The sequence below is a fragment of the Mesoplodon mirus genome, assembly GCF_964341445.2.
Source record: "Mesoplodon mirus genome assembly, chromosome: 13".
Taxonomy (NCBI): domain Eukaryota; kingdom Metazoa; phylum Chordata; class Mammalia; order Artiodactyla; family Ziphiidae; genus Mesoplodon; species Mesoplodon mirus.
Window position 1 is genome coordinate 22,702,594 of NC_138989.1, and position 25,981 is coordinate 22,728,574.

The window sequence follows — 25,981 nt, forward strand, 5'->3', positions numbered from 1 at the left end:
CCAAATAAAAGGAGCTTGAAAAGCAGCGGAGAGAGGCGAGGCTTTTCTGTGTGTCCAGTAACCCCTGCCATCTTTTGCTCTGTTTCAGCAGCGCTGCCCATTATTGTCGTGGCATCTCTGAGTTGAAAAGACCTTAAAGGCATTTATTCCAAGCCACTCATTTAGAAATGTGGAATAAGTCTTTTGCAATTATTATTGCCATATCAGAAGTTGGTACCAGGATTATAGGACTGTATGTTCTGAGTGAAACTCTTTGGCATAGTTTTTTTCAGAATTCTCTGAGAAGTTAGTGTTTTGACGTGGAAATAGGACCCATTTCTATCAAACATGAGTTGACTGGCCTGATCCTGGTGAAAGCTTGTCAGTGCAATCTACATGATGTGAATTTTACTTTATTGCTTAAAAATTAGACAGTGTTCATTGTAGAAGAAATGAGAAAATAAAGAGAATTGGAAAAGAAAAAAATTAAAATTACCAGTAGTCCCATCATCCAGTGATAAATACTTTCAAGAGTCTGGTGCGTATCCTTCCCTAAATATATCTTTTCAAAAATGGGATTGTTGTCATCCATCATGTTTTAGAGCTGCCTTTTAAAAAAAAACCTAACAAGACATTGTGAATATCTTTCCATATTAATAAATGTGTCTCTACACCACATTTTTACCAGCTGCCTAGCATTCCCTTATATGGACATATTTGTTTAACCAATCCTTAATTGTTGTTTCTAACTTTTTTGCATTATGAAAATGCTGTGGTGAACATCTTTGTAAGTAAAGATTTCCTTAGAATATAGCACTAAAGGAGAAATTGCCAAGTAAAGGGGGTTTGCGTATCTTCAGGGCCTTTGACTCTAATCACCAAGTTTCCATCCTGACCGTTTGCTCCATTCACATTATTATTATTATTATTTTAATTTATTTATTTATTTTGGCTGCGTTGGGTCTTCGTTGCTGGGCGCAGGCTTTCTCTAGTTGTGGTGGAGCAGGGGCTGCTCTTCATTGTGGTGCGCGGGCTTCTCATTGCAGTGGCTTCTCTTGTTGCAGAGCACGGGTTCTAGGTGCGCGGGCTTCAGTAGTTGTGGCATGTGACTCAGTAGTTGTGGCTCACGGGGTCTAGAGCACAAGGTCAGTAGTTGTGGCGCACAGGCTTACTTGCTGCATGGCACGTGGAATCTTCCCAGACGAGGGCTCAAACCTGTGTCCCCTGCATTGGCAGGTGAATTCTTTTTTTAATTTAATTTAATTTAATTTAATTTATTTATTTTACACAGCAGGTTCTTATTAGTTATCTATTTTATACATATTAGTGTATATATATCAACCCCAATCTCCCAATTCATCCCACCACCACCACGGCCCCCCCAACTTTCCCCCCTTGGTGTCCATACGTTTGTTCTCTAAATCTGTGTCTCAATTTCTGCCTTGCAAACCAGTTCATCTGTACCATTTTTCTAGATTCCACATATATGCATTAATATACGATATTTGTTTTTCTCTTTCTGAATTAATTTCACTCTGTATGACAGTCTCTAGGTCCATCCACGTCTCTACAAATGACCCAGTTTCATTCCTTTTAATGGCTGAGTAATATTCCATTGTATATATGTACCACATCTTCTTTATCTATTCATCTGTCAGTGGGCATTTAGGTTGTTTCCATGACCTGGCTATTGTAAATAGTGCTGCAGTGAACCTTGGGGTGCATGTGTCTTTCTGAATTATGGTTTTCTCTGGGTATATGCCCAGTAGTGGGATTGCTGGGTCATATGGTAATTCTATTTTTAGTTTTTTAAGGAACCTCCATACTGTTCTCCATAGTGGTTGTATCAATTTACATTCCCACCAACATTGCAGGAGGGTTCCGTTTTCTCCACGGCAGGTGGATTCTTAACCACTGTGCCACCAGGGAAGTCCCTGCTCCATTCGCATTTTTTTTTTTTTTTTTTGCGGTACGCGGGCCTCTCACTGTTGTGGCCTCTCCCGTTGCGGAGCACAGGCTCCGGACGCGCAGGCTCAGCGGCCATGACTCACGGGCCCAGCCGCTCTGCGGCATGTGGGATCTTCCCGGACCAGGGCACGAACCCGCGTCTCCTGCATCGGCAGGCAGATTCTCAACCACTGCGCCACCAGGGAAGCCCTCCATTCGCATTTTTATCTGTAGTTTTGCGAGCACCTGTGTTCTCCCAGCCATGGGACCACCGTGTTCATGGTTAAGGTGCCAGTGCTGTTTGGCATCATCTCTTCAGTGGTTAGTTGTCCCGGTTACACTGCAGTGAATTTGTGTAAATATATTTCACCTTTGCTCACTCCCTACCCCCACCCTCAAACTCTGAAGTTTCTGTTGGAGTGGATAGCTTTGTTCTTGTAGTATTACCACTTTTTTCTTCTTCATAACAGATGACATTAAAATATATATGAATTATTAGAAACAACACAGAAGCTGAAGTGTTTTTTTGTTGTTGTTGTTTTGTTTTGTTTTTGGTGAGGGGCGTTTGGTAAAACTGAAAAGCAATGAGCCAGTTGACTTAAAACAATGAGAGTGTTACCAGGTGTGTCCTTTTCCCTCCACAGAAACCCAGACGGCGATGTGAGCCCCTGGTGCTACGTGGCAGAGCACGAGGACGGTGTCTACTGGAAGTACTGTGAGATTCCCGCCTGCCAGAGTAAGGCTCTAATGCACCCACGGCAGGTGTCGGGACCCTGAGCGCTAGGCGTGCAGAGTGGAGGCCACTACTGGGGGCAGGTAGTGCAGGCAGGTGGATTTCCTGAAGCAGGTGAAAGGAGGAGCCACCTGGGCTGAGGATTTTCACTTCTCTTATGGAGGCTTTTCAGAAACGGGACTCTCAGGTTCTCTCAGGACCCCATTCCCTTGATGGATAAGCCCAACCACAATTTCTGCTTCTGCTTGATTTCCTCATGCTGATTCTTTCATGGATAGAGATGGCACCAGCTCAGTAGCAGTCCAGAAAAAAAAAAAGTACCTTGCACTTTGGGGAATTAATTTTTTAGAATGAGGGAATTCCCTGGCGGTCCAGTGGTTAGGGCTCAGCACTCTCACTGCTGGGGCCCAGGTTCAGTCCCTAGTCGGGGAACTAAGATCTCTCAGGCCACATGGTGCCGCCAAAAACAAATTTTTTTTTTTTTTTTTTTTTTAAGAATGAATGAATTGGGCCTCCCTGGTGGCGCAGTGGTTGAGAGTCCGCCTGCCGATGCAGGGGATACGGGTTCGTGCCCCGGTCTGGGAGGATCCCATATGCCGCGGAGCGGCTGGGCCCGTGAGCCATGGCCTCTGGGCCTGCGCGTCCGGAGCCTGTGCTCCGCAGCGGGAGAGGCCACAACAGTGAGAGGCCCACGTACCGCAAAAAGAAAAAAAAAAAAAAAAAAAGAATGAATGAATAGCCCTTTATAGACAGTAAAACTAAGTTATGGTACTGCTTACTGTTTAGATTTGATGTGATATGTCTCCTGAAAAATGGTGTTCAGTAAATTAGATACCCTCCAAAGCCAATGTGATAGTCCCTTTCCTCACATTAGCATAAATATGTTCTATTGTTATTTTATGATAACTCACAACTTGTCACTCTCTACTACTGGAAAACCCACTTTCTTCTGTCTTTTAGCACAAGACCTGTTTTCTAACTGGTTCATTCATTCATTCCCGCATTCAGTGTTTATTATCTGTAAGGTACAAAGGCAGAAAGATACCCTGACCCTCAGGGAATATGTGATGTGGCAGGGGATCTTAGAAAGATACTTCAAAACAAGGTGGAAACTGTTGTGGGAAGATTTAGAGTACAGGAACCAAAATCAAACATGGTACTGTAAGGCGTTTACTAATGCAGTGTTCGTAATATCTTCTTAAATATGCCAAAGGAACAAGGTTTTTCAGTTCCTAGAGCTGAAGAAAAGGACAGCTCATTCATAATAATTCTACCTGTTTTTTTTTTTTCTTTTTCCTTATGATTTAAACCTACCCCTTGCCCTGCCTCCCCTCCCACTCCTCAGGGCAGGAGGGTATGTGTGGAGAGGGTATGGAGGTCCATGTGGGACCCACGACCCTCTCCCTCCTGCCCACCACAGCAGTCTGAATTCTGCCTCAAGGGGACCAGTGCTCACCTTTCATGAACTAAACTTCCACATGTCACCACTGTCTGGCAGTCAGACCCTCACTTTGCTGTCCTTCCAACCTGATATACCTTGATTCAGTCCCCCAAATTGAGAAAACAGTAAAGACCAGAAGACTAGGCTTTTGCCCAGGCTGCTTAGTCAAATTTTTAAAGTGAAAAACATCTCATTTGGCTCTAGTTATGTAAAAAAGGAAGGGGCAGGGGGAGAGGAAAGCAGATTTTCCTCGGTCCATTTGTTCTACACAAAGATAGTCTTTTAGTACCAGCCTATGTCATTCTCTCAGGAATGGCGAAGAGGGGATTTCAATATGGTTGCTTTTATTTGGAAAGATAATCCTCAACTCACATTTATAAAATATAATTTGGGCCAATGGGAGTAGACTCGTGTGGTCACTGAGACTAAGTTCCAGAGGAGAGAATTATAGCAAAACAGTGTGAACCACCTAATCCCCCTCTAATTTGTAATATTTGTCAGATGTGCCTCACTGTCCCAAAAAAGAAAAATTAAATATCATTTTTCTTAAGGCCCTTTTTTTGGTAACCCTCTCAAAGCTTCTAAAGCCAGCCTTGAAATGGTCAGGGTAGGGAGACATACAGAAGTTGCGAATGAGAACTGGGGAGCCCCTGGTTTGGGGGTGTGGGAGGAATGAGCAGTGTCTGGCTTTGGTTCTTTGGAAAGCCCTTCTGTTCGCCCTGTGGGCACCAGCGCTTCCCATGAAGCTGAGCCTCAGACCTTGAGTCTGGAAGGACATTGTGCTTCTAATGTGTCAGATTAACAAAGTTGAGAAAAACTCCTGTGCTGTTTGCAGCAAGAGACCTTGGTAATTGCCTGGTGGACTCAACTGAGACCCAGCCTCCCTATTTTAGGCCAGTTTTGCCCTATTTCTGGATGTGGAGTCATCATTTTCATGAATAATGCTAACCCTGTGTGTGAAGCCTGCTATTCATGATTAGCACTGAACTTGTCATACAGGAAAAGGCCTGTGACATGATCAGATTCCTGGAAAGTTCATATCTGAATATAACAGACCCAGCAGGAGCCAGGGGGAGTGAATGTTTAGGGACAAAGCTGAGTGTGGTTGAATGGTGGGCCATTGTGTGGAGACCGGAATCTCTGTTACGTAGAGAGCTAAAAGGAGCAGGGAGGCAGAGACAAGCGTGATTCAGAAGGGGGCAAAGAGAGATTTGAACTGTGCTCTTGACCCACGGAACACGGACCAGAACTTACTGTTAAAAGGAGAACAGGGCCTCCCTGGTGGCGCAGTGGTTGAGAGTCCGCCTGCCGATGCAGGGGATACGGGTTCGTGCCCCGGTCTGGGAGGATCCCATATGCCGCGGAGCGGCTGGGCCCGTGAGCCATGGCCGCTGGGCCTGCGTGTCCGGAGCCTGTGCTCCGCAACGGGGGAGGCCACAGCAGTGAGAGGCCCGCATACCGCAAAAAGAAAAAAAAAAAAAAAAAAAAAAGGAGAACAACTCCGAGGTAATTGGATTTGCTGTTTAAACTGCTTCTGCCAGTATGTTTCTCAGAAACCTCGTTCTTATTGCAGAGAGAAGAAATACAGATTTTTAAAAGGAAATTCCAACAGCATCAAGTTTACCACTCCTCTGTGTCCCGCCTTCTAAATCTCTCAGTCCTGTTGGTTTGGCTACTGAGGGAGAAATCATTTGGCTTAATGTCCACCCCTTCTGCATCTGTCTGTTGTTAAATAATCATCCTTACCAGTCCAATTCCTCTTTATTTTATTGCTTTTGAGGGACATGCTGTGTAATACTCAGCATGGCTTTTGTTTTGTTCTCTTTTACCTATAGATTCTTATAAAAGTTTTGTACAGTTTTTTTTTTTTTTTCTTTTTGCGGTATGCGGGCCTCTCACTGTTGTGGCCTCTCCCGTTGCGGAGCACAGGCTCCGGATGCGCAGGCCCAGCAGCCATGGCTCACGGGCCCAGCCGCTCCGCGGCATATGGGATCCTCCCAGACCGGGGCACGAACCCGTATCCCCTGCATCGGCAGGCGGACTCTCAACCACTGCGCCACCAGGGAGGCCCCGTGTACAGTTTTTTAAAGTAAGTAATCTAGTTGAGGGGGAGCAGAACATGCAAATGGCACTTAAAGACAAATATAATTTTTTTCACATACCTGATTAGGGCCTGAGGCCACAGGCATGAGATATTTATCATGTTGGCTCCGAGAGCTATTTTTCGTTTGCTGTTAAATATTCACCTGATTTCTACAAACTCAACTATAAAAATTCATCTTTGAAATAGGGAACTTTGAATACAGGCTGAGTATTAGATTATATTAAGAAATCACCCTTAATTTTATTAGGTACAATAATGGCATGGTCATTTACATATATAGAGTCCTTTTTTTTTTTTTTTTTTTTTCTTTTTTTTGGCGGTACACGGGCCTCTCACTGTTGTGGCCTCTCCCATTGCGGAGCACAGGCTCCGGACGCGCAGGCTCAGCGGCCATGGCTCACGGGCCCAGCCGCTCCGCGGCATGTGGGATCTTCCTGGACCGGGGCATGAACCTGTGTCCCCTGCATCGGCAGGCGGACTCTCAACCACTGTGCCACCAGGGAAGCCCAAGAATGGTTTTTTAAAAGTGGCTATTTGTTGATGCTGGGTAAGGGCCTCATATTCTTTCCTACTTTTGTGTATACTTGAAAGTTTCAATTATAAAAATAATTTTTGTAATATTAAAAAATTTTATAACATTTAAAAAATTTTAAAGTGAATGTGTAAATACATTCAAAGTATCTGGATTCAAATGTGTAACATGACTAAGCTAAATTGTAGTACTTTTTAAATATAGCTCACAGGTATTTGAGTTATTTATTAAGGTTAGTTATTAAAGTTTTAGTTACTAAACTTATTAAAACTATTAGTTATTTAAAGTTATTAAAACTATTAGTTATTAGAGTTAGTTATTTAAAATTAGTTATTAGAGTTTAAAATCACAAGGACTTTAGAAGTCATTAGCTGTGACAAATGACATTATTTAAGTTCTAACCATATACTAGACCTTGTACAAAGTAGAGGACACAGGGTAGCATGGTCTGAAGCCTGTGGGGAGCCCCTAGTTTAGGACTGAAGGCCAACATATAAACAGATCAGCAAATGTGAGATACTCTGTAATAAGTGAGATGAGCAAAAGGATGGGAGCACTGAAGGGGGACATCTGCCCTGGCACGGTGGGTGGCAGGGCTGCTCTTTGTCAGAGGGCTTCTGGAAGAAGTGAGGTCTTAGTTCAGGGCTTCTCCCACTGTAAGGTACATACCATCACTAAGGATCTTATTAAAGTGCAGATTTTGATTCAGTAGTTCTGGGATAGACCTGGAACTCTGCATTTCTAACACACCCCTGGGATGCTGGCACTGCAGGACCACACTTTAAGCAGCCAGGTTCTAGATGTTAGGGTTGGGCAAAGGGAACAGTTTACATGCGTACACACACACACACACACACACACACACACGTGAGTTCCCAAGCAAAATCAGTGTTGCTGAGGTATCAGTTTTAAGAAGGAAGGACAGGAGATGAGGTCTGAGAAGAATTAGATGGTGCCAGATAATGTTCTGGGTACAGACTTGACCCAAGAAGATAGTGATGAGGCTGAGGGGAGTGTGGAGGGTCAGAAGGAAACATTTCTCTATAACTTCTTCAGCCTCTGTATTAGGGATATGGGGTGAGGTTTCTCCCTCCTAATCCGTGAGGAGTTCTCTAGTGATTGTATCATATTCTCCCAGACCAGCCCTAAGAGGATGCCAGCAATAGCACCTCTGCCATATGGGAACTTCGGTCAGTCTCAGCCAGTGACCTCACTGGCTCAATTTCCTTTTATTTAAATGATACCCTGACTTTGTTAAAACAGATTTGTTGTTCCTTACAAAAGTGCAACCCCCAAAACAGGACTTAAAACCTTCTGATTGTGATCCCTAATAAGAGTTTTTCAAGTTCAGACTTTGAGTAAAAAGCCAAGGGCACTTTGGCAGTGGTGGTCAAAGCAGTCTCTCAATTATAGAAAATGTTTTGTTTTTGTCAGCACTTTCTGCACTTTAATGTCAGCACTGATTTTTAAACATTTTAGCTTTTATTTCAGTTATAATTGAGTACCTAGTACGTGTACAGCACTTATATTCACGTTATCTTATTAACCTTTTCAACAATTCTATGAAGCAGGTGGTATGTCCTCTCCCGCCTGCTCCCCTTGGTCAGATGAGAAAATGAAGCTGGAGTGGTTAAGTGATTTGATGAGGATTACCCTCTGAGCCAAATAGGATTTGAATCTAGGACTCCTAATGGCAAGACCAGTGCCCTTTCTGTCCAGTACTTGAGAACAGCCCCATTTCCTTTATTTCCTTAAAAGCGGGAGCCTTGAGATGGATCCAGGCTACTGTTGAGGTCATTCTTGAGAATTTTTCTTTGTGGATTGTTTGGGAATTAGAGTTTGAAATTCTGATAGTATGCTGAATTATTAGGATTGCCTTTTTGACATTGTAGAAACCAAAGGATTAACTCAGTGGCGACAGAGGGTCTGCAGTTCAAGCTGTTAGCCCCAAGTCATTTTCTTTTCTTCTTTGAGTTTGGGAAATCCCAAGCCCCGGGAGTAAGCAGGCTGCGATGGTATCCAGGAAGCATTTGTTGCAGGCAGAGCCAGCTCTGGAGACTGTTGGGCCCATCTCCGCGGGTGTTCCCGGCCCAGCTGTTCTCAGCTGGGAAGGGGCTCCCCAGAAGTGGACCTTTTGTTTGAAACCCTGCATCAGCAGCCTTGTCCAGGCCTCAGGGTCTCTCCCAGCACGCGGTGTTTCCATCGCACTGGCTGAACCTCACCTTGAAAAAGACACATCTCAGCACGTCACTAACACTTTACAGCTAAAATGAAACCTTAAACTTTAGCTGGTAGCCAAAGAAAAGATGAACATTAATATTATGAATTATGCCGACTCATTTTTTACCTCTTCTCTCTTTCCACTACAATTATTTAATGTTTTTGTCTAATTGAACCCTTTTGGACTACCCAAATTAGCATGGTCAGAATCCTGTTTTTGATTGTTTATTCTTGCATGAGGTGAGCAGTTTTGTTTTCCCAACTGGACTAAGCTTTCAAATATCGGCACAGCTCTGGAATCTCTGTGAAGGAGAGGCTTAAGGTGGAGGGGTACTCGAGGGTTTCTCTGAAAGCTGTGTTTGCTCAGCCGGCCCCCTCATTTTACTTGGACTGTATGTTTATTTACAGAGGGGTACTGATGGAACTTATTGGGGCTTTCCCTCCTCGAGCCATATATTTTAACAATCTTCCACAACATCTAGCACTGTGGAGGCTGTAACAGGTGCTCACCAAATATTCTTGCTGATGTGATGTCATATTTCTCCCAACAAGAGAGACAACACAATCTAGTGGAAAGAATGTGGCCTCCAGAGTCATACCGGCTTAGGTTGTAATCATTACTCGCTTAATAGCTCACGGCCAAATGACTCTCCTCTGAGCCTTGGTTTCCACATCTCTACCTTTCAGGGTTATTTTGAAGATTAGATGAGTAAAATACACATGTCTCTGAGTCCAGGACCTAGCAGAGGGAAGGCATGAAAGTAACAGCGTGGATTGTGGTGGCCTGTGCTTTCTCCAAGGCATAAACCATGCTCCTGTCATATAATTCCTAAACAGGTTATTCCTAACCTGCATTTTATTTCTGTCTGTTCCTGCTTTATATGATTGGCCCCAGGGCCCCGGAGCTGTGCCTCAGCTGCTTGGAGGCCGTTCCCCTGGGGCCTGATGTGACACTGCACTCAGGGAGCACAGGAGGCCCCGCATTCGTTCTGACAGTGCAGTTTTATGGTTTCAGATCTGGCATATACTCGATTACTCATTGTTTTTGGCAGTGGATATTATTTAATTTTTCACTAAAAAAATACAGACTTTCTGAACCAAATGGACATTTTCCTCAGTGACAGTTATGTATATCACATTTCCAAAATGTTCTAAAGCAAAGTTGTGTAAAGCTTACTAATAACTTAAAAAGGGAAAATCATTCAGATCAATAAGGACAATTTTACTGAAAATCTTTACACCAGCACTTGCCTGTAAGGAGTATACATAAACATAAGAAATAGTCCCTACCCTCAATCTTATGATGTAATTAGGAATCTGAGTTATAAACACAGGAGAAAATTGGAGACCAGCCCACCAATTATATAAATAAGATTGAATTATGAGGTAGAGAGCTGTGAGTTTTTGAAGATGAGAGGGCTCCGTGAGGGTTGGGGAGCTGGAGACATCATTATGGAGTAAGGCTGGTGGGGCTGGACGGGTCAGGGCACAGCAGGTCAGGGAACAGCTGGACAGAGACTTGGAGGAAGGACACGGGATTGCCATGCACGCTGGTGGGAGCCAAGATGCCTGAGGAAAGGAGCGGACAGAGAGGAACCGGGTCAGAACCTTGAAAGCCAGGGCTGATTAGTTGGCAGCTGACACGCTGAAAGCCCTCGTTCAGGAAGATGAGCCCAGTGTCCCTTAGAGGATAGATCGGGGGAGGGACGTTTGGGGAGGAGAGAATGGGTGTAGATTTCTAAACGCAGGGGATGAGGGCCTGGGCAGTGGTGGCAGCAGTGAGATCGTGCAGGAAGGGTTAATCCAAGATGCGTTTAGGAAGAAGTCAGAACTTGACAAGTGGAATATATAAGGGATGAAACAGCAGGAAGAGTAAAAGATGCCTCTGTGGTTCTTTGCCTGGGATATTTGTGGTGTCCCAGAAAAAAAGTTCAAGTCAAACTGAGCTCTTCTTCCCAGAGACACAGCTGTATCATTCCTCTTGAACTTGGACTGAACTTTTGTCGAGTAAGGTGTTTCAGTTGTCTGTTACTGCATCAGAAACCACCCCAAACCCCAGTGGCTTAAAACAACAGCAACTTGTCATTTCTCCTGACTCTGTGGGTTGGCTGAGTTTCAGCTCGGCCGTGCTTCTGCTGCTCTTATCTGGGCTCAGTCGGGTGGCTGCATCCACCTGGGGGCTCTCCTGGGGCTGGGGCATCCAGGACAGCTTCAGGCCTCTACCTGGGCAACCTCTCTTTCCAACAGCATACTTAGACCTCTTATAGGGTGGCTGGCTTCCAAGAGAAGCTTCCAGTCCCCTTAAGAAGTGAACTCAGGGCTTCCCTGGTGGCGCAGTGGTTGAGAGTCCACCTGCCGATGCAGGGGACACGGGTTCGTGCCCCGGTCTGGGAAGATCCCACATGCCGCGGAGCAGCTGGGCCCGTGAGCCATGGCCGCTGAGCCCGCGCATCCGGAGCCTGTGCTCCACGAAGGGAGAGGCCACAACAGTGAGAGGCCTGCGTACCGCAAAAAAAAAAGAAGTGAACTCAGAAGTCCACCAGGGCTTCCCTGGTGGCGCAGTGGTTGAGAGTTCGCCTGCCGATGCAGGGGACACGGGTTCGTGCCCCGGTCCGGGAAGATCCCACATGCCGCAGAGCGGCTGGGCCCGTGAGCCATGGCCGCTGAGCCTGCACGTCCGGAGCCTGTGCTCTGCAACAGGAGAGGCCACAGTGGTGAGAGTCCTGCGTACCGCAAAAAAAAAAAAAAAAAAGAAGTCCACCATATTCTGTTAATCAAAGCAAGTCACAAGGTCAGTCCAGATTCAAGAGGAGAAGAAATTGATTCCAAGTTTAAAGTGGGGAGTCACACACATGTATGACATAAGTCGGGAGGGGAGAAATGATTAGACCCTCCTTTGGAGACTGTCTACCGCATTATATCACCAGAAATTAAGTTTCAAAGAAGGAACTCCTGCCAGAGGAGAACTATCTCTGTGATACATCAGGGTTATATGGGGGTCAGGATCCTTAGGAACTCTTACTACCTTCCCCTAAAGGTAAAATTTCAAAGGGGAAGAAAAAGCGGTGTTTACTTATTTATTTGGGTGAGTTGATAACGAGACTCGGAGACATAAGTAGGGCTGCTTTGAAGAATCAGAGTGACTGAAAACGAGAATTGATGTTTAGAAATAAAGTTATAGAGGTAGAGGGATTCCCTGGTGGTCCAGTGGTTAAGACTGCATGCTTCCACTGCAGGGCGCACAGGTTCAGTCCCTGGTGGGGGAACTAAGATCCCGCATGCCGCACAGCATGGCCAAAAAAAGAAGAAAAACTTAAAAAAAAAGTTATAGAGGTAGAAAGGGGCCATATTATGATAGGACTTGGACCAAACTGGTGGCCGTCAGGTTTGGAACGGAAGTTATAGATGCACAGGATGGGATACAGTGTGCTCATAGTCATGGGCTGAGAGTGTGGAATAATCCACGCTTAACCTATTGATGCTCTGAAGGAGGTATTTGAATTGACTGGTCCTCTGATAGGACACCAGTGGTATCATCTCATGTGTACTTAGCCCTTATTCCCACGGAAGGGAGAATTCAGCTACTGAGGCATCAATGTGGAGTCCCTGAGGCAGAAGATAGTCTCTGCCACACAAGGTTAAATGACATTTAAAATAAGCAGTCACCACCCCCCCTTCTGTAGCAGGAAATAAATTGCTTGTTCTTGAGAACTTTCCCATCAAGAATTTAATAGAAGCAGGTATAATTATATCATTTTGATGTTTTTGTCAATGTTTCCAAACAATGTACTTTGAAATCAGATCACTTCTTATTCATTTTTATATAATTCTCCTGATGCTCTTCATCACACATTAGTGATCAGAAATAAGATGCAATTCCCCAATCCCTGCCTGCAAGACCTGAGTAGGATCTTACTGTAAGTTGAAGGGAGTTTTGCCTTAACTCATGGATTGTGCAAGAATGAACTGCTGTTGGGTTTGACTGATTGTAGATGGGTTATGGTGTGGTGTATCTGAAGGCTAGTGAATGCAGCTTACAATGCTTAATAAAAATCTTGTAGTATAAAAAAATAAAATAAGCAGTCACTGCATGGTTTCTGAAGAACCAGATTTTTATTTGTAGGAAAAAGTAAGAGGAGTTCTGTAGAGCCAGGGAAGAGTTTTCTAAAATGTAGAACTTTGCTTCTGGTTTCTTAAACAAATATCTCAGATTTGGTCAGAGCACTGGAATAGAAAACACAGTAATGGGTCAGGACTTCTTAAGCAAATTACCATCTGAAGATTTTTATTCAGATTGAGCTTTTACAGTAAAAGCCATGTTTTCTGTGTTTGTCAGTAATTGTTAGATTGCGAGGAATAGAACTCACTCAAGCTAACTTGAGCAAAAGAGATTTATTTATTGGAAGGACACTGGGAGTATATCGCAGAAGCCAATACCTGTATCCCAAGAACCTGGGAAGGAAGTACCCACTCTCGCCCTTTCTCTTTGGGACCACATGGCCTCCCGTCTCTGCCTCTCTCTCAGTATGGTGTCCATTCTTCTTCCTCTTTGTGGACCAATAGAATCAGCTTGCTCATCCACTCAGGTGCTCCAGACGTGGCTGGTTGCCTTAATCCCTACTTGACTGAACCCTACAAGTCCAGTGCCTGTAATTCACTTACTGGAATCCTAGTTCCACCTTCCTGGGAGAGAGGATCTGGTGGCCCCATTGGGAGTCAGCTGTGGCCAGAGGATGGGTGGGGTTCTTTGGCCTGTCCCCACCTAGCAGCAGTTACGGTAGCAGGTAGCAAGCAGGTCCTCTGAGACAGTGGTTCTCAGAAAAGGGCTGTTGGCTGTGGAGGCCCCCATGGAGGTGTGTTTAGCACGTTCACAGTGAGGCCACAGTTATATCCAAATGTAATGGCTATTTAGGAAGCCTGCCTGGTTGCTTCCAAACAGTTCCTTGTGGTAGTAAAAGAACAGTAGTTCCTGGATTAATCCGAAGAGAGAACCATCTTCCCTCAAGCACCTCTAAAACTTTTATCTCTGTCAGGAACTCTGAACATCTGAAGAGGTTGGTAATTAATTGTCACGTTTTAAAGCATCAAGTATGATAAACAAGGGGTCCATTTATATTTTAAGATGATTTTTAAAAATTGAATGTGTTGGAGCCTCTTTGGTAAGAAAAAAATGCATGACCAAGCAACAGGACTTTAAAGTGGTCTTGAAAGTAAAAAGGAATCTGAGGACAAATATCCTTTTTCAAATTGACTTTTCCTCCCTGCTTCTGGGAAGAGCTAAGGGTGGGACACAGTCTGGAAATCCACTCAGTTGACCAGTCATGCTTTTGAAGACGACAATGACGTGTCTTCTCTGGCGAGGCTTCGAGCCACACTTTCCAGTGCGAGTCAGAGGCAGTGACAGCCCTCAGAGGCCGGCCTTGTGGGACACAGGGTGCTGAGGGACTGCGTGTTTGCAGATTCAGTCTTTATTCTCAGGAAGTCACTTTCATTTAGCTCCCAGACTGTCCCCATGAGGAAAGGCGGGGCAGGGACACCAAGAAAAACACCGTGGAGTGAGAATCTGCCACTCTAGAGCTGACCTCTACTCTCCAGTTAGTTCCATCTTGTGTGTCCCTATGCAAGGCCCTTAACCTTGCTGAACTGCAGCTTCTCAGTAACCTAGGAAGCACATTACCTGTCCCACCTTCTTGAAAGGGACCTGAGTTTCATGTGAAAGGCTCACATGGCAGTGCGCTGTACCTAGCCAGATGTAAGAGGTTAATATTTTATTATCTAGAATCAAACCCAGTTTTTCAAGGTGGCTGCCTTTAACTTTATCTTTTAATTCAATGCTATTTTACTCTTCTTTTTTTAAATTAATTTATTTATTTTTGGCTGTGTTGGGTCTTCGTTGCTGCATGTGGGCTTTCTCTAGTTGCGGCGAGCAGGGGCTACTCTTCGTTGCGGTGCGTGGGCTTTTCATTGTCGTGGCTTCTCTTGTTGCGAAGCATGGGCTCTAGGCGCATCGGCTTCCGTAGTTGTGGTATGCAACCTCAGTAGTTGTGGCTTGCGGGCTCCAGGGTACAGGCTCAGTAGTTGTGGCACTGGGGCTTAGTTGCTCCACGGCATGTGGGATCTTCCCAGATCAGGGCTTGAACTCGTGTCCCTTGCATTGGCAGGCAGGTTCTTAACCACTGCGCCACCAGGGAAGTCCTATTTTACTCTTCTGTTAACCGAGCAGGTTATTCTTGTTGGTGTGGTAAATGATGAAAGCCTTGTTGTACATAATGATAACAAACACTGTTTATTCAGCACATACTATATTGCCAGGCCTTGTGGTGTTTACTTTATTTACATTATCTAATTTTAATTCTCACAAGAACCCTTTGAGGCCCATATTGTTCCTTGTTCCACTGTGGACGAACCTCAGCTTAGAAAGGCCATGGTGGAGGGGCCAGAGTTAAGCCTGGGGTCCTTCTGACTCGAAAGCCCACGTTTGTGAATGCTGCAAAATGCTGGTTGCTTCTGGACAGGTGATGGTAGCACCAGTGCTCTTCAGAACGTTGCCAAGAACTGGGAAGTGAGCAAGCAAAAAACAACCCCTGAGCTACAGTATGGATGGCCGAAAGTGGGAAGTGGTAAAGGCCTTCCCTCTTTCAGAAACTATTATTTTCCACACAGTTCTAATAAGCTCGATAGTTTTCTTCTAAGCCTAAGAACCAGAAAATTAAGAAGAGGATGAGCAAAGACCACAGGCACGAGCAGTAGCAAGTAGACGCTAAGACTTCTTCCAGTTCTAATGTTCTGAGGGTTCAGCTGCCCCAACAGTAACCACGGAGACAGATTCACTATTAAAGTCAGACACAGGAACACAGAAAAGCACACCAGTCTGGGACCATTTGGTGACGTACATCTGGTGACTTCAAGCCACCAAGAAAAACTTAAAGTACGTAAGTTAAACTAAGTGTTTTTTTTTGTTTTTTTGTTTTTTTGTTTTTTTTTTGCGGTAGGCGGGCCTCTCACTGTTGTGGCCTCTCCCGTCGCGGAGCACAGGCTCCGGACGCGCAGGCTCAGCGGCCATGGCTCACGGGCCCAGCCGCTCTGCGGCATGTGGGATCTTCCCGGACCGGGGCACGAACCCGTGTCCCCTGCATCGGCAGGCGGACTCTCAACCACTGCGCCACCAGGGAAGCCCTAAACTAAGTTTTTAAAGAAATAGCTAATGCATTTTAGAAAAGTTTCATCCAAAATGATAAAGATAGAATTTTTAATTTTAAAGTTAACCTTTAATGGAGAACTTGGTTATCTGGAATGGTGTTTCCAGATAGTCAAAGAGGACAGAGAGGAGTCAAAACCAGTGGGTACTGGCTGTAAGTGGACGTTGTGATGCAGATCAGCTCTGCCTTTCACTCTGCTCTGCTCTCTCGACTCCCTGCTGCCTAAGAGGTACCTCTCTCTCTCCATGAGTTCAGCTGGCAATGTGGGACACATTTGTTCATTCAGCACACAGTTTTAGAGCACCTGCTGTATGGCTAGCACCATGCCAGGCCCTGGGAATACAAGTGGGCAGAAGGTACAGTCCTACCCTTAAGTTGTTCATGGTTAACTGGGGAGAGAGACACCTAAACAAGTGTTTAGAATCAAGCTTGGCATAGGCTGCTGTAGGACTACACAGTAGGGGCATATAACCTGTTTTGTGGGATGGGAGGATGATGGGAGGCCCATGGGGCTTCCCAAGGGAAATGATGCTCAGGCTGCAATCTTAAGCAAGGAAGAGCATTCTAAGCAGAAGAAACAGACTTTTGTAAGAAAGTCCAGAGGCCATAGAGCAGTGTGCAGGTGGGAAACTTGCAGATGCACTATGATTTATCTTGACTTTCATATAGAATGTGAGCCGAGGGATAGAGAGAGGGGTCATGCTGATGGGGGTGGGGTAGGGGAACAGCACAGATCAGGCAGGGCCTTGTGTACCATGTGAGAGAGTTTGGACTTTATCCTGAAGGGCAGCCTGGGAGCTTTGAGGGTTTTAGGCGGGGCTCTTGCATACCTCTGCAGCTCCTGCCTCTTTTCCCTCTCTTTCACTGGTCATACTCACTTCTTTGTGTTCCTGCAAAGGCCAGGGTTGTTCTTGCCGTAGGCCTTTGCCCTTGGCCTTCCTCTGCCTGGAATGTACTGTAAAGATTACTCTGCTTGCAGTGTACTAACTAGATTAGAATAAGGTGAGCCTAGGAGCAGGGAAATGGAATAGGAGACAGATGGAATAGTCTGAGTGGGAGAATGGTGGCCTAAACCGGGGAAATGGCAGGCTAGATAGAGACGTGGACAGGTGTCTGCAATGTTTTAGGAGGTAGAATTGACAGTGTCTGGCAAACGATTGACTTGGGTGTCAAGGATGATACCTAAGGCCATAGGTATTCAGAGGGTAGAGCAGCAGCAGCATGGTGTGGTCTGATTTCCAGTGATCTACCTCCCGGTGTGTTTTGGGACCTCACTGCCCCACTAGAACATGAGCTGCCTGGATTTGCTCACCGAATTATTGTGAATAAAGCTTATAGGTTCCAGCTGCATCAATGCAAACTACGACCCTGTTTATGTCTAATCTTAACATTTATGATTATGTGCCTTGGGCTGTCTATAAATGAATACATAATATCATGCTTATTTGTGAGCATAATGGAATAAATGAGAGAGAAATCAGAGTAAATGACCAAGACGATCACGATCAAATAGCTCTTATTAAAAACCATTAAACGCATGGCTCAGGTTTCCATATGTAAAGCCCCTTTAACAAACTTGGCTTATATGATATGCCTCCGACTAGAGATGCTTACTTAACTCACTGCGTTTGTTTAAACTCTAAAATCCAGCCATTCCCAAGCTAGGCCCCCACTGAACACTGTGAGCTCCTACTGCCTAGAGCTTTTCTGTTTACATTTGCTTCTATAGAGATTTGGTTTGTTTCCGAAAGACGCATTTTAACATTTGTGTGGTGAGCCACATTTGTTATATTTGAACCATGTGTGATGCAAAGGAGAAGGGTAACCACTTGGCTTAGCGGGGAAGGGTGACTCTTTGGGTTAACTTCCTGCCAGTTTAAAATGAGCTGGTTAGATGTAGATGGTGACAGAAATTAAAAAGTGTGTATGTGTACATATATATATTATGCACACGTATACCTATCTACATATATATGTATATATATGTATATTTTTATATGACAAAAACTAGTTTGGATATAAAGCTTACTAAACTGGACCATGCTGTTCTCCAGTCTTAAACATAAAGGAAAAGTGCTTCCTAAGAATCTATATGTCTCACTTTGGAATTGGATAATGTATAACTCTTGACTGACCTTCTAGAAGTGCTTCTAGGACCAGGCCTCGTTCATGTCTTATTATAGCAGTAGATATGTAAACTGTGAGGAGCCAAACAGAGAAAGTAGGGAAAGAGCTTCATCTGATGGTGAAGTGATTCATAAATTAATAACACAGATGGAAAACTAAGGGGCAGAGAGGTTGATTTGTCCATGGCTCACAATAAATTCATTCCTTCATTCAATGAGCATATATTTAGTATGTGTTATATAGGTGTGTTAGTTGTCTATTGCTATATGACAAATACTCTAAAATTTAATGAATTAAAACAACACAATTTTTAATGACTTTAAAAAATTATTTTTATTTATTTATTTGGCTGCGTTGGGTCTTTGCTGCATGTGGGCTTTCTCTAGTTGCGGCGAACGGGGCCTACTCTTCGTTGCGGCGCATGGGCTTCTCATTGTGGTGGCTTCTCTTGTTGCGGAGCACTGGCTCTAGGCGCGCGGGCTTCAGTGGTTGTGGCACGCGGGCTCAGTAGTTGTGGCTCACGGGCTCTAGAGCACAGGCTCCGCAGCTGTGGCGCATGGGCATAGTTGCTCCGTGGCATGTGGGATCTTCCCAGACCAGGGCTCGAACCCATGTCCCCTGCATTGGCAGGCAGGTTCTTTTTTTTTTTTTTTTTTTTTTGCGGTACACGGGCCTCTCACTGTTGTGGCCTCTCCCGTTGCGGAGCACAGGCTCTGGACGCGCAGACTCAAGCGGCCATGGCTCACGGGCCCAGCTGCTCCGCAGCATGTGGGATCTTCCCGGACCGGGGCACGAACCCGCGTCCCCTGCATCGGCAGGCAGATTCTTAACCACTGCACCACCGGGAAAGCCCCAACACGCATTTATTATCTCACACTTTCTGTGGGTCAGGAAATCTGGGCATGGCTTAGCTGGGTCCTCTGCTTCAAGGTCTCTCATGTGTCTGCCAGGGCCGGGATCTCCTCTGAAGGTTCCCCTGGGGAAGGATCTACTTCAAGCATACATAGTTGTTGGTGGGATTCAGCCTTTGCAGAAACTGAAAGTCTCGGTTCCTTGCTGGCTGTTGGCTGAAGGCCATTCTCAGTTCCTTGCCATATGACATCTCGGGCATGATATGTTGCTTTATCAAAGTGTATAAGCTGAGAGGGTGATAGAGAGAGTCTACTAGCAAGACCGAAGTCACAGTCTCTTGTAACCCAATCACAGAAGTGGCATCCCATCAACTTTGCCACGTTCTGTCGGACAAAAGCAAGTCACCCTTCCAGCCCACACTCAAGGGGAGGGGATCACACAAGGGCACGAACACCAGGAGGCAGGGGTCATGGAGGGCCGTCTTTGAAAGCTGTCTACCACAGTTGGTATCTATATTTAGGTTTCCTTATTCTCAGTTGCAGGTTTTTCTACTAGACCAGACCATCTAATTGTGTGGTTGTGAAACACTAATATGTTCACTGTGGTAAACAGAATAATCTCCTTCCCCAAAATGTCTATTTTGTAACCCCCGAAATCTTTAAATATGTTACCTTACATGGCACATGTGATCAAGTTAAGAATTTTGAGATGGGGAGGATTGTCCTGAATTACCCAAGTGGGCAAGTGTAACCACACAGGTCCTTGTAACAGAGAGGCAGGAGGATTAGAGTCAGAGAAGGTGATGTGATGATAGAAGCAGAGGGGGACAAGCAGAGGCTGGGATGGGGCAGCCACAAGCCAAGGAATAGGGGCAGCTTCTAGGAGACGGAAAAGACAAGGAACAGGCTGTCCCCTCGAGCCTGCGAAGGAACACAGCTCTGCTGACACCTTGATTTTAGCCCCAAAAGACCCATTTAGTACATCTGACCTCCAGAACTGTTAAGATAATGAATTTATGCTACTTTAAGCCACTAGATTTGTGGTCATTTATTCCAGTAGCAATAGGAAACTAATACATTCACCAAAGGACCTGGTTAAACCAACTTGCAGGGCTTTTTAAGAAACAAGGGGAGGCACAAGGCATAGGATGGTGGGCTTCCAAGGGCTTTTTTTGCCATCCAGTGACTCTGAAACGTAACTTACATATTGTAGCTTCTCTGTTTTTAGGAAGTTATTCCTAGTTCTTGTCAATACTAAATTCTATCAATATTGAACAGGTGAAAAATTTCTTAGGCTTAGTTATATGGGCCTCACTCATCAAAATAAAACAAAAACATAACAGCTAGCAGAGGACACTAAGGCTTCCATTTTTAAAGCTTGTTGCTTGTTATTCATTTGCACCTTAGGAGTGGAAATGTTGGCTGAGATGAGAGTACCTGACACAACACGCTTTTCCCTCTTGGTGTTCACAGCCAGATGTTGTAAAGTTCTTTTGTTTTTCTTTTTCCTTCAGTGCCTGGAAACCTTGGCTGCTACAAGGATCATGGAAACCCACCTCCTCTAACTGGCGCCAGTAAAACGTCTAACAGACTTACCATACAAACCTGCATCAGTTTTTGTCGGAGTCAAAGGTTCAAGGTAACGGTTCTGTGGCTATGTATCTATAGAAAAAGATAAAGGTGTAAGTGCGTTCTGCTAAGATACCTTTAAAACATATAAATTTTAAAAAACAACCTGTGAAGCTATATGACTGTATACTTTTCTGCCAAGGAGAAGTTGGAGGAAGAGTGAGGCTTGGGATTCAGGGGCGTGAGGCAGCACTCTGTCCAAAGACTGCGAGAAAAGGGGAGGAAAAGCACCAATATCTGCATCCCAGTTTGACCTCCAACACAGTTACATGTGTCCTTGAGCCCCTGCATGTTATGAGCAGAGACATCTCTGGCTCCGTGGGGGATCTGGGAATAAGCCAAGGTAGTGGTTACTTCTTTGATACATTAGGGGGCCCTAGCCTGGACACCAGTCCAAAATATTTTCTTTCCTTCCTATCCATTCTTCTATCTGAAACTCATTCGTCGGCCATTAAGGTTCAATAATGCTCTTGTTTATTATATCAAAAAAAAGAAAGAAAAGTCTTTCCCTCCTTCCCTCCCTCCCTCCCTCCCTCCCTCCCTTCCTTCCTTCCTTCCTTCCTTCCTTCCTTCCTTCCTTCCTTTTTTCCTTCCTTCCTTCCTTCCTTTTTTCCTTCCTTCCTTCCTTCCTTCTTCTGTCAAAAGATTAATCAGGCCCAAGTGAGGAGAATAGACTGGCAGGGTTCAGGGCCTCTGTGGGGCAGGTAGCTGAGCAAGGCAGTTAGCCCAACGTGATCAAGCGATTGGTTGCTTACAAAAGATTGAGCATATAAGTAACTATATTGAGGATAATGGGAGCCAGGTTTCTCACAATTAGAGAAGAAAGCCAGGGAAAACTGGAATGAAGTCTATAGTGTTGGACAGGGATTGAAGTTATTAGTATAGTACATGGTTTCTGACACATACAGAGAGAGAGAGAAATAAATTTAAGTATAAAAGTGTGTGTGTATGTGTATGTATGTATATACATGTATATTTCCTAGGTCTGTCCACTGAGAAGGCCTGGGAACAGTGCCACACTGGTAGTAAAGGTCACATTTAGCACTCATATCTTGGTTTATAAATACTGTTCTCCATTAAAAAGAACTAGGGCTCCTTGGAGAAAATTCCTGATTCTAGAGAAATCGCAAGATAAGGTTGTTGGTTTCTTTTTTCTGAGAAAGCACAAGATGATCCTGAAACATCTTGTACAAGAAAGTAAGGAATGTGAGGGACTTGTCAAAAGGACACAGGAACCCGCTTGGAGAGACTCCTACTGGCTAAATCTAACATAATTTGAGCTTCAAAACAAATAATAAGAATAATAAATATACTCCATTAAATAAAATAAGAATCCGCAAATTCACACTGATATAAAAAAATAACTGAATACTACCAAATGTAAAATAGATAGCTAGTGGAAAGCAGCCACATAGCACAGGGAGATCAGCTCGGTGCTTTGTGACCACCTAAAGGGGTGGGATAGGGAGGGTGGGAAGGAGACGCAAGAGGGAGGAGATATGGGGATATATGTATATGTATAGCTGATTCAGTTTGTTATAGAGCAGAAACTAACACACCATGGTAAAGCAATTATACTCCAATAAAGATGTTAAAAAAAAAGTGAATAAATAAATGAGGAGAAGAAAAGCATTTCCTTACAGGAGAATGCCAACTAATAAATGTAGAAGAAATGATGGAATTAGAAAATTCACCATTTGGCCACCATCATAGTAATAACTGATTCAGAGAACAAATATCAAGGTATGTAAATATTCCACATCCTCATGGATGGTGAGTAAAAGTTTTACTAGTGAGTGAAAGTTGCATGAGGAACAGGATATTTATATAGCTTCAGAGATCTCCCCACAAAATACTACCATAAAGGGAAAACAAGTAATTCTACAGTGAAGAAAACTGGCGTACACTACCGTATGCAGGTGATCAAAGTTAGTATCACCAGTGATGGGACCACTAGACATTGTGTCTCGCCTGACCTGTCAAGAGCATAACATCACTTTGGTGATTGTCTGCCAAAAATGCATAATATGAATCTAAGCATGAAACACTAGGTAAATCTGAAACAAGGGACATTCTACAAAATAGCCTTTATTCTTCAAAAATGTTAAGGTCACAAAGGTCAAGGAAGGCCTGCAGCTATTCCAGATTGAAGGAGACTGAGGAGACCCGACAGCTAAGTATGTCTGTGATGCTGGATTGGATCCTTTTCTACAAAGGATACTGTGCAGGCAGTTGCCAACTTGAATGTGGGTCTCTAGGTGAGAGGGAAAGGGCAGTTCTTTGTATTATTCTTGCAATTTTTCTGTAGGTTTGGAATTATTTCAAAATGAAAATACAGCATAAGTATTTGAGAAAACACAACACCCATTAATGAGAAAAGTCATAAGCAAACTAGGAAGAGAAGGGAACTTTCTCAATTTGATTACGAGCATCTACCAAAAACCCTAAAGCTGAATTTATATTCAGTGGTGAAAGGTTCAGTGCTTTACATGTACGATCAGGAACAAACAGTGAGGCCCACTGCCATCTTTTCTGATCAGCATTGTACTGGAGGTCGTTTCCAGTAAAATAAGGAAAGAAAAGTAAATAAAAGGCATGTAGGTTGGAAAGGGAGAAGTAAAATTTTCTTTATTTATGGACAAGATGATCATGTATGTAGACATAAGGAATCTATGAAAAAGCTATTAGAACTAATAAGTAGATTTAGCAGGGTTGCAGTTTATAAGGTCATATACAAAAATTAGTTGCATTTCTATATGCTAAAAGTGAACAATTAAATATAAATTTTCAATTTAAAAATTAAAAATTTTAAAAATAAATTTTAATTAAAGTTTTATTTTAAAAATTTAAACAAAAATTTAAATGCCATTTACAGTAGCATAAATAACAGAAATAAATTTAACAAAAGATATTGAAGACCTATACACTGAATACTACATGGCAAGGGAAAATTAAAGACGATCTAAATGAATGGAGACATAGACATTGTTCATAGATAAGAAGACTCAATATTGTTATAATGTCAGTTTTCCCCAAATTGATCTATAGATTCAATACAATCCTAATCAAAATCATAGCAGATTTTTTTAATTGACAAACTGATCTTAGAATTTATATGGAAAGGCAAAGAAGTTAGAATAACCAAAATAATTTTTAAAGAGATCATCCTAGGAGGACTTGCCCTGCATGATCTCAAGACTTTCTGTAAAGCTACAGTAATCAAGACAGTAGTATTGGCATACGAATAGTCACATAGATCATGAGTCAGATTTGGCGTGTGGGCCAAATCCTACCACCCACATATTTCTGTAAAAAAAAAAAAAGTTTTGTTGACACACAGCCACACCCATTCCTGTATATATTGTCCAGGCCTGCTTTCTTGTTGAGTCGTTGAGAAGAGACCATGTGACCCACAAAGCTGAAAACGTTTACTGTATGACCTTTTATAGAAGGAGTTTTCCAACCTTTGTTATAGATCAATGGAACTGGATAGAGAGTCCAGAAATAGACCTGCACTTAGATGGACAATTGATTTTCAACAGAGATGCCAAGGTAATTCAGTGGGAGAGAGAATAGTCTTTCAACAAATGATTCTGGAGAACTGGAGCTCTTTATGAAAAAAATGAACCCCTGTCCTTACATCACATCATAACTTCAAATTATACTACTGAAAAAATAGCTATAGTACTGACATAAAGATCGACATATAAGCCAATGGAATAGAATTTAGAGTCCAGAGGTAAACCCATACATTTTTTAAGGCCAATTGATATTTTTTTTAAGTTTTTTTTTTATGTGGACCATTTTTTTAAAGTCTTTATTAAATTTGTTACAATATTGCTTCTGTTTTATGTTTTGGTTTTTTGGCCCTGAGGCATGTGGGATCTTAGCTCCCCAAACAGGGATCGAACCCACACCCCCTGCATTGGAAGGCAAAGTAGTTTTTTGTCTTTTGTTTTTTTTTCCCGGTACGCCGACCTCTCACCGCTGTGGCCTCTCCCATTGCGGCGCACAGGCTGCGGACGCGCAGGCTCAGCAGCCATGGCTCACGGGCCCAGCCACTCCGCGGCATGTGGGATCCTCCCGGACCGGGGCACCAACCCGTGTCCCCTGCATTGGCAGGCGGACTCTCAACCACTGTGCCACCAGGGAAGCCTGGAAGGCAAAGCCTTAACCACTGGGCCGCCAGGGAAGTCCCAAGGCCAATTGATATTTGACAAGGGTGCCATATCATTCAATGGGGAGAGAATAGTCTTTTCAACAAACAGTGCTGGGACAACTGTATATCCACATGGAAAAGAATGAATTTGGACCCCTACGTCATATTACATATGAAAATTAATTAAAAATGGATCACAGGCCTACATGTAATAGCTAAAACTATAAAAGTTTAGAAAGAAGTATGGGTACAAATATACATGACCTTGGATTAGGCAGTGGTTTTTTTAGTTATGATACCAAAAGCACAAACAATCAAAGAAAAAATAGGTAAATTGGACTTCATCAAAATTTAAAACCTCTATGTATCAGCGACACTATTAAGAAAGTGAAAAAGCAACTCACAGAATAGAGAAAATATTTGCAAAACATATATCTGAATAAAAATCTAATGCCCAGAATATATAAACTCTTACAATATGAGAATAAAAAGACAAGCAACCCAACTAAAAAATAAGCAAACGATTTGTAGATTTTTTCCTAATTTTATTTATTTATTTATTTATTTTTGGCTGCATTGGGTCTTTGTTGCTGCGCATGTGCTTTCTCTAGTTGCGGCTAGTGGGGGCTACTCTTCGTTGCTGGTGCACAGGCTTCTCATTGCAGTGGCTTCCCTTGTGGAGCACGGGCTGTAGGCACATGGGCTTCAGTAGCTGTGGCTCTCAGGCTGTAGAGTGCAGGCTCAGTAGTTGTGGTGCATGGGCTTAGTTGCTCCACGGCATAGTTGTGGCTAGCAGGGGCTACTCTTCATTGCAGTGCACAGGCTTCTCATTGTGGTGGCTTCTCGTGTTGCGGAGCATGGGCTCTAGGCACGCAGGCTTCAGTAGTTGTGGCTTGCAGGCTGTAGAGCGCAGGCTCAGTAGTTGTGGCTCACGGCTTAGTTGCTCCAGGCATGTGGGATCTTCCCAGACCAAGGCTCAAACCCTTGTCCCGTGCATTGGCAGGCGTATTCTTAACCACTGTGCCACCAGGGAAGCCCTGATGAGCAAAGGATTTGAATA

General features: G+C 43.8%; 1 protein-coding gene across 5 annotated transcripts in view; it reads left to right on the top strand.

Moving 5' to 3' along the window:
• Nucleotides 1–25,981, top strand: part of KREMEN1 (kringle containing transmembrane protein 1) — a 68,174-nt gene that overhangs the window by 21,122 nt on the left and 21,071 nt on the right. For all 5 annotated transcript variants that reach the window (XM_082641252.1, XM_082641253.1, XM_082641254.1 and 2 more), the window contains exons 3-4: nt 2,571–2,662; nt 20,648–20,772. In XM_082641252.1, coding sequence (XP_082497378.1) covers nt 2,571–2,662; nt 20,648–20,772 — 217 coding nt within the window. The remainder of the gene's footprint in view (nt 1–2,570; nt 2,663–20,647; nt 20,773–25,981) is intronic.